Source organism: Chiloscyllium plagiosum, chromosome 45, assembly GCF_004010195.1.
Source record: "Chiloscyllium plagiosum isolate BGI_BamShark_2017 chromosome 45, ASM401019v2, whole genome shotgun sequence".
Lineage (NCBI taxonomy): Eukaryota > Metazoa > Chordata > Chondrichthyes > Orectolobiformes > Hemiscylliidae > Chiloscyllium > Chiloscyllium plagiosum.
The window spans coordinates 5500524-5510005 of record NC_057754.1 but is presented as its reverse complement, the minus strand read 5'-3'; the positions used below and the strand labels follow the sequence as shown (position 1 = coordinate 5510005).

The 9482-nt window shown below is 45.9% G+C and overlaps 1 protein-coding gene across 1 annotated transcript in view; it reads left to right on the top strand.

The window, feature by feature from the left end:
- Window positions 1-8384, top strand: part of mrpl49 (mitochondrial ribosomal protein L49) — an 11857-nt gene extending 3473 nt beyond the window's left edge. Inside the window, exons 2-4 of the mRNA XM_043682717.1 lie at window positions 1588-1747; window positions 4653-4777; window positions 8087-8384. Of these exons, the coding sequence (XP_043538652.1) occupies window positions 1588-1747; window positions 4653-4777; window positions 8087-8233 (432 nt within the window). The 3' untranslated portion in view covers window positions 8234-8384. The remainder of the gene's footprint in view (window positions 1-1587; window positions 1748-4652; window positions 4778-8086) is intronic.
- Window positions 8385-9482: the final 1098 nt, after the last annotated feature.

Genomic DNA, 9482 nt, shown 5'->3' with positions numbered 1-9482 from the left:
GGATTGGCCGTGCTATATTGTCCCCGCAGTGCCCAGGGATGTTCAGGTTTGGGTGGATTGGCCGTGCTAAATTGTCCCATAGTGTCCAGGGATGTGCAGGTTAGGGTGGATTGGCCGTGCTAAATTGTCTCATAGTGCCCAGGGATGTACAGGTTAGGGTGGATTGGCCGTGCTAAATTGTCCCATAGTGCCCAGGGATATGCAGGTTAGGGTGGATTGGCCGTGGGAAATTGCCTGTAGTGTTAGGTGTATTAGTCAGGAGTGAATGGGTCTGGATGTGTTGCTCTCTGGAGGGTTGGTGTGGACTTGTTGATCCATTCTGTAGGTAATCTAATCTAATCTATATCGGCTGGAGGTGGCAGTGTCAGTACCAGTTGGTGGTGACCACAGTGCTAGTAATTGTTTACTGGTGATGACAGTGAGAGCAGATGTCTCCTGGTAACTGACTGCCCGTAAATATGTGCATTAATCCCTTAGGGAATGACTGGTGCTGTTATTTAGGGATCCTTCGATGATGACATTGACTAGTTGACACTGTCCAGTTGACAGTGACCCTTGTCCAGTGGTAATGTCAGTACTATCATTGGAGGTGTAGTAGTGATGACAGTGCCTTCTATAGATCTGGTGATAACGTATATGGCATGTTCTCCTCTCATGAAATTAATTCCGTTTTGGGCTTCAATTGTGTTGTGGGTTTCAGTAGTGGTGGTGCAGTGCCTGTTCTTGCTGAGGGATTCAGAAATGATGTCAGTAAGGGATCAGTGGCCATTTTGGTCCCTGTGGAATCCATGCCAGTGACTTAATTGGGTAAAGGGTGGCATGGCAGCTCAGTAGTTAGCACTGCTGCCTCACAGCATCAGGGACGCATTCCACCCTCAGGCGACTGTCTGTGTGGAGTTTACACATTCTCCCCGTGTCGCATGGGTTTCCTCCAGGTACTCTGATTTCCTATCAGAGTCCGAAGATGTGCATGCTAGGTGGATTGGCCATGTTAAATTGTCCATAGTGCCCAGGAATGTGCAGGTTAGGGTGGATTGGCCGTGCTAAATTGTCCATAGTGCCCAGGGATATGCAGGTTAGGGTGGATTGGCCATGCTATATTGTCCCATAGTGCCCAGGGATGTGCAGGTTAGGGTGAATTAGCCATGTTAAATTGTCCCACAGTGCCCAGGGATGTGTAGGTTAGGGTGGATTGGCTATGTTAAATTGTCCCACAGTGTCCAGGGATGTGCAGGTTAGGGTGAATTGGCCATGTTAAATTGTCCCATAGTGCCCAGAGATGTGCATGTTAGGGTGGATTGGCCGTGCTAAATTGTCCCATAGTGTCCAGGGATGTGCAGGTTAGGGTGGATTGGCCATGGGAAATGCAAGGTTACGGGAATAGGTTGAGGACGTGGGTCTGGGTAGGATGCTGTTTGGAGGGTCGGCATGGACTTGGTGGGCTGATCGGTCTCTTTCCACACTGTAGGGATTCTATGAATCTATGAAATGAGTAGAAATGCTGTTGTTTTCCAATATACACTGGTGGTGCAAGCTCTGTAATATTCATCCTATAACGCTGAACGTGATATTTTTGCTCTTTCCTAGAACTACACCAATTCTCCAAGTTCCGATCCTAAATATCCAGGAATTATAGAGTCAACAGAGGAGTTCAAGTTTGTGGAGCGATTGATTCCACCTACCACAGTACCTGTTCCTCCGAAACATGATCGCTACCCCACGCCATCAGGATGGTGCCCACCTCGAGGTCCATATTATTGATAGCTTATCCATTTTGCCAATTTCTCTACATTACAACCTTTTTTTTTACAATAACAACTAGTCATTTTTCACTAAAAGAATTAGCTCTTTTTTATTTAAACTACGTTGTGCACTGTTTTTATTCTTTGTAAATGATCTATATTGAAATTAAACGGCATTGTGTTAATCCCATCAACTCAAAACCCTAATTTGCTTCAATAGTATCCCTTGTTGACCTTTCTGTTTCAAGTATCCTGTATGCATCCTCTGCTTTGTCCTGTCCTCTGTTGCCTCACTCATTATTCTGGACTCACCTGTTTAAATTCCTCTGCGTCTCCCTCTTTGAAACCTTGTTGATTGTCAATAGCTCTGTCTCCTTGACCACTATCTCTTTTGCTAAGTCGTAGAGCTATACAGCGCAGAAACGTACCCTTTGGTCCAACTTATCCACGCTGACCAGATATCCTGAATTAATCTCGTCCCATTTGCCAGTATTGAACACACATCCATCTGAACCCTCCCTATTCATGTACCCATGCTGATGCCTTTTAAATGTTGTCATTGTACCAGCCTCCACCACTTCCTCTGGCAGTTCGTTCCATACACGCACCACCCTTTGCATGAAAAAGTTTCCCCTAGGTCCCTTTTAAATCTTTTCCCCGTCATCTTAAACGTGTGCCCTCTAGTTTTGGACTTCACTACTCTGGGTGTAGTGAATACTCTTGCCTAATTACCCTATCCATGCCCCACATGATTTTGTAAACCTCTATAAGGTCAGCCCTCAGCCTCCGACATTCCAGGGAAAACAGCCCCAGCCTATTCAGCCTCCCCCGATAGCTCAAATCCTCCAACCTTAGCAACTTCTTTGTGAATCTTTTCTGAACCCTTTCAAGTTTCACAACATCTTTCCTATGGTAGGGAGACCAGAATTGAATGCAGTATTCCAAAAGTGGTCTAACCAATGTCTTGTACAACATGACCTCCCAACACCAATACTCAGTGCACTGACCAAAAAAAGGCAAGCATATCAAACCCCTGCTTCGCTAGAATAGAATAGAATATGTTTTATTGTGACCGGTACTCAAATACAGGAGTACATTGAAAAGTTTACAATGTCACCTCTCATGGTGCCATCTTGGGTACAAATTACCAAGGTACAAACCCTAGGCACTGTACTGTCTTCCTTTAACCCCACTTTCAAGGAACTTTGACCCTGCACTCCAAGGTCTCCAAAACATTGTCATTAAATATATAAGTCCTGCTCTGATTTGCCCCACCAAGTGCCTCGAAATATTTTCTGCATTGGAGTCTGTATGAAACGACTCACTGTTTCCTCCTTGTGTAGGTCACAGCCTTTTAAATCTCTAGCTTGGTGTTCCCTAACTATGACCACGATTTAGCCCGCTGGCTCCTTTTACTCCTTTAGCCATCTGATATGGAGAGGTTTGGCCCTTCACCTCGATTTTTCAGTCTGCCACTTGCCCCACCAAAAAGTAACAAATTATTGCCTTTGAAATAATGCTGATGGTGGGGGGAGGGGGGGTGGGGAGGTCAGCGCTTCTAGGAGACCTTGACATGTAATCCAGTCCACTGTCTTTGAAAGAGAGCTTGGAGTTAGAAGAAAAAGCGAACTTTCCGTGATGACTTCTGACATGGAGCAAGCTTTCCAGTACAGATTCTAGCATCTGCACTGATTTATGTTTGGTAGTTGGACACACCACTGTCCTGACATTCTGATTCCTTAATCAGAACTATCAACATCCTTTCTCTCCCAGCACCTCAACCCACTACTATAGCATAAATACTGCTCCCTCCACCTGTGTTCACCTGTCACTATCTCACCATTCCGCCCCTCTCCCAACCAAAGCCCTCCACCACCTTTATCTGCAGCTCCCCCAACCCACCTCCATTTCTGAAGAAAGGTTACATCCGAAACATTGACTTCTCCACCTCCTGATGCTGCCTGCCTTGCTGTGTTCCCCCAGCCTCCTGCCTGTCCCTCCTGATGCTGCCTGTCTTGCTGTGCTCCCCCAGCCTCCTGCCTGTCCCTCCTGGTGCTGTCTGCCTTGCTGTGTTCCTCCCGCCTCCTGCCTGTCCCTCCTGATGCTGCCTGCCTTGCTGTGTTCCTCCAGCCTCCTGCCTGTCCCTCCTGATGCTGCCTGCCTTGCTGTGCTCCCCCAGCCTCCTGCCTCTCCCTCCTGATGCTGCCTGCCTTGCTGTGCTCCCCCAGCCTCCTGCTTGTTTACCCTCCACACATCGCGTCAGCTCCTGATGAAGAGTCATTGCTGTGGAATGACAACCAACATCATCAAAGACCCCCCTCTCCTACCCCAATCATAATCTCTTCCAACAGCAGAAGATACAAAAGCTCAAAACATACCTGTTTCTTCCCTGCTGTTATTAGACTTTCTGAATGGACCTCTCAGATTTCAAATCGGATGTTGATCTTGCTTTTTGTACACTTTCTTTGCAACCTTAACTTTGTATTCCTCGCCCTGCTCAATCGCCCTGTGATCTTTGTGTGTACAGTATGATCTGCCTGTACTGCATGTAAAACAAAACTTTTCACTGTACCTAGGTACATGTGATAACAATAATTCAAATCACCTAGACTTGAAAAGTTAGCTCTCTCTCTGTCTCCACGGATGCTGCCTGCCCCACTGAGATTTCCAGCACTTCCTGTTTTCAGTCCAGATTCCAGCATCTGCAGTAATTTGCTCCTCCGTTCTGGAATAAGAGGTATCAGTAATTTCTATCTCAAATCTTTGGGTTGTCAGAGACCTGTCTGGCTCACTAATGTTCTTCTGGGTAGGAAATTCTATATCAGCCATGCTTTCGCAAAGCTCACTAAACATCTTGCGATTACCTCTGGTAAAGAATGCTTTGATTTATGCTTTAATGTTTTTTAACAGATCCACCTCCTGACTTGCCATACCTGATCCGGCGTTCCAGGATGCACAATCTCCCCGTTTATACAGACATCACTCACGGCAACAGGAAGATGACTGTCGTTCGGAAAATCGAGGGTGATATCTGGGTATGTGAGAGGAAACCCACGCAAACACGGGGAGAACGTGCAAACTCCACACAGTCAGTCGCCTGAGGCGTGAACTGAACCCGGGTCTCCGGCGCTGTGAGGCAGCAGTGCTAACCACTGTGCCACCGTGCCGCCCATGTGACCTTGTGAAATTAACCTCGTAACATTACGGCTTTGACAGCGGGAAAAGGTAGTCTCGTCTTTAAGGATGGTTCAATTTCTTGTAAAGCTTGTGTGATTGTTCACAAAGTTTGCCTTCTTTTGCGTGGTAGCTTTGTAATTTTGATTGAATTGTTTTGTCACGAATTGAATATTTTTAGTTTGTTGGCAGAAATGTACACGGTACGCGGGTCAGTATTTTAAATAGTAAGGCAAGTTTGCATTTTGAATATTACCCATCATTAGAATTGGTCAGACAAGCTGGATGGACAGTAATGCGCCCAAGAAAAGGCAGCACGGTAGCTCAGTGGTTAGCACTGCGGCCTTACAGTGTCATGGATCCAGGTTTGATTCCACCCTCAGGTGACTGGCAGTGTGAAGTTCGCATGTTCTCCCCGTGTCTGCATGAGTTTCGTCTGGGTGCTCCAGTTTCCTCCCACAACCCAAAGATGTGCAGGTTAGGGTGGATTGGCCGTGCTAAATTGTCCCATAGCGTCCAGGGATGTGCAGGTTAGGGTGGATTGGCCGTGCTAAATTGTCCCATAGCATCCAGGGATGTGCAGGTTAGGGTGGATTGGCCGTGCTAAATTGTCCCATTGCGTCCAGGGATGTGCAGGTTAGGGTGGACTGGCCATGCTAAATTGTCCCATAGTGCCCAGGGATGTGCAGGTTAGGGTGGATTGGCCGTGCTAAATTGTTCCATAGCGCCCAGGGATGTGCAGGTTAGGGTGGATTGGCCGTGCTAAATTGTCCCATAGCGTCCAGGGATGGGCAGGTTAGGGTGGATTGACCGTGCTAAATTGTCCCATGGTGCCCAGGGATGTGCAGGTTAGGGTGATTGACCGTGCTAAATTGTCCCACAGTGCCCAGGGATGTGCAGGTTAGGGTGGATTGGCTGTGCTAAATTGTCCCATAGTGTCCAGCGATGTACAGGTTAGGTGGGTTAGCCATGGGAAATGCAGGGTTACAGAGTTAGAGTGGGGTGGGGATTGGGTCTGGTTGGGATGCTTTTTGGAGGGGTCTGTTTGGACTCAATGAGCCGAATGGCCTGCTTCCACATTGTTGGATATCTACGAAAACATCTAGAGTGGAGGAAAGCCTACAAATAATTGAAAGTAAAGGCTGTGATGAATGTTTGTACTTTTTGGGTCATTATCTAATAACTCATATAAGATACGGAAAATCGGTCGTGGGGGCCAAATCAGGAAGAAAATGTTTCCATGCGTAAGCCATTGAGCGTGCTCTGTCAATCATTGGGTCATGGCTAATCTTTATCTTCAGCACCGTCTTTCTGCAATATTATTGTGTCCTTTAATGTTTTGGACATGTGGAAATCTGTTGATAAGTGCAAATATTGTAATTGTGACTGAAAGTTTTAATTAGATTCATTATCACATCTTGGGATTCGTACTCAACATCCCTTTCAATAGAGTCAAAAAGTGTGGCGCTGGAAAAGCACAGCCGGTCAGGCAGCATCCGAGAAGCAGGAGAGTCCATGTTTTGAGCATAAGCCCTTCATCAGGAAGAGCTTTTCATTTTCCTGATGAAGAGCGTATGTTCAAAACGTCGACTCTCCTGCTCCTCGGATGCTGCCTGACCGGCTGTGCTTTTCCAGTGCCACACATTTTGACTCTGATCTCCAGCATCTGCAGTCCTCACTTTCTCCTAGTCCCTGTAAATATAACCCACTGTTGTTCTTTGTTGGTGTTCTCAATCATTTTTGTCTGCAGTTCTGCTTCTAAGGATCCTGCGTTTCCATTCCTGCATTTTATTGAGGAATTTTACCATATGAGACAATGCTTCCCTTGCATTTACATTGCACTGCGCTCAGAGTCTCTTTATCCTTTTGCATCAGCTTTACTCAGGCTTGCTTGAAGCTTGCTGTTCCACGATTTTGTTTTGCCTGTGAACTTTGAGATCATTCTTTTTATGGGCTTAGCCAAAGGGCACATGCATGTGAAGAAAAGGGGTTGTGATACAGGTCTTTGGTGCTCATCATCAAGATATATTTTGTATGCTTGAGAGGTATCCATCTGCGGAATTCGTCGCTCAGGTATCATTTTCTAACTCGAGTGTTTTAGAACGAAGGAGTCTAGGGGCGCACGGCATTGTTCCTTGAAAGTGGAGTCACAGGTGGACAGGGTGTGCTAGCTTTCATCGGTCAGAGCATTAAGTGAAGGGGTTGGGACATCTTGTTGCAGCTGTACGAGATGTTGGTGAGGCCACACTTGGAGTTCTGGATGCCCTAATCCAGAAAGGGTATTATTAAATGTGAAAAAGTGGAGAGAAGATTTACTAGGATGCTATTTGGTCTGGAAGGGTTGAGTTATAAGGGAAGGCTGGGACTTGTTTCCTAGGAGCGTAGGAGACGGGGGTGGGTGGTGACCTTATAGGGGTTTATAAAATCATGAGAGGTATAGATAAGGTAAATAGCCAGCAGCTTTTCCCTGTGATAGGGGAGTCTAAAACTGGAGGGCGTAGGTTTAAGGAGAGAGGGGAGAGACTCAAAAGAGTAATTTTTTCACACTGAGGGTGGTGAGTGTCTGGAACAGGGCTGCCAGCGATAGTGGTGGAAGCGAGTACAATTTTATCATTTAAGAAACACTTAGGTACATGGATGGGATAGGTATGGAGGGATATGGACCAAACACAGGCAAATTGGACTAGCTTAATTATGAAAACTGGGCAACATAGACAAGTTGGGCCGAAGGGCCTGTTTCCATGCTGCAGACCTCTAACACTGTTGGTAAATAGAACACTGTATTGGTTTCTGCTGTTGATAAATTAGTTATTATTTCTTGAAAGCGAGAGATAGTGTATATATTTCTATCAAAATCAAAATAACAGCAGAGCAATACTTCAGAAACCTGCTTGACAAAGCCACATATGTGTTTGCTGCTTGTGACAGATGGCATCAGAGTTAAGTGTTGGCAGAGGAGTTAATAATAACGGGAAGCTCCCACCTCACACAGGTTATTTAATAGTGTACAAATCGGAATAACTTAGTTGAGCCTGGCCTACCTGTTCAAAACAATTTTGATGGATTAGCCATTCGCTTTGAAGCGTTTACTATAGCTGTCCTCTCAGCGCATGGCTAGGTGAGTTGGGAGTCTTCATTTTTAACCCGTGGTGCTCTTCTGCCTCCTTCAGATGCTCGAGAAGGATGTGAAGAAATTCCTCGAACAGATCACGGGCAAGACTCCCCTCACGCAAGTTAATGAGGTCTCAATGAACATCCGGGTCAAAGGTTATTTTGACAAGGAACTGAAGTCCTGGCTGATGGAGAAAGGCTTCTAAGTCTGTGACTGTGTTGGCTGCCTGTGTCCAAAAATGTGATTCTGTTCACTCGAAGGAGCCATTGTTTCTAAAAAAAAAACTACCCGTACCATTGTTACGCCCAGATTGTGATAAAATGCAGAGCAGTCCATTAAATTAATTGTTACAGTCACCTCCCCAGAAATTCATTTTCTTTTACTCTGAAAGGAATCTATTGAGTCAACTAATCATTGAGGATGTCCAGTGACTAACCCATCCAAGCTGCACCCTACCTTGATTTTAAACTGCACGGTTGACAGATCGTAATCCTGGAACCCGGTTTCTTGGTGGCGCTGCTAATTGGACTGTGGCGGTTGAAGAAGACAGCTCACCAAAACCTTCTCAAGTGGATGTGATGACAGAGGCTATGCCCTGTTGGTGACGTCCCCATGCTGTGAACAGATATTAGATTTTTAAAAAAAAAACACGCAACACCAGCCCAGGCAAACTAGTCAAGATTGAAGTGGACGTGGTTAAATTATCGGAATTGTCAGTGTGTGGGTTTGAAATTGGTTTAATTCCTTTGTTAAGACTGGAAGGATACGACGAGTGAATACGGGGGGACTTTGTGATGATGCTGGGTCTCTATAAGTTGTTAGGTGGGCCACTTAGCCATAGTCGTAGAGTCATACCGCATAGAAACAGGCCCTCCATACCAACTTGTCCATACCAACCAGGTTTCCTGAACTGAGCCAGCCCCGTTTGCCTGTGTTACAGCGGGAAGCTGGCATAGCATAGCAAGATACAGGTCTATTATGCGTGCCTCCTGAACATGTACGTCCCGTACAGAAGTGAGTGCTGGATCACACAGAGCAGGGTCTGAGGGGAGAGTAAAGTCTTCCCATTCTGCTTACCATATTCTAAGTCTTAAAGAGCAAATGGTAAGCTAAGCTGCTGAGTTCAATGACACTTTCTCAAACACTGATTCCACCTGTGGCTTCTTTATCTGCATCAGCGGCAACAACTCGAGTTTCTCTGGCTCTTTACTGTAGCATCAAAGGAGTACCTAACTTGTTATCACTGTGTTTGGCTGCAAGCATGTAATATAACTGAAGCCAAGGACCTCTTTCTCCTAAGGTGATCTCCATCCTTACTTTCAGGGGTAAAGTCTTCCCATTCTGCTTACCATATTCTAAGTCTTAAAGAGCAAATGGTAAGCTAAGCTGCTGAGTTCAATTACACTTTCTCAAACACTTTAGGACTGACCGTGATCCTGCCTATAACGCGCAAT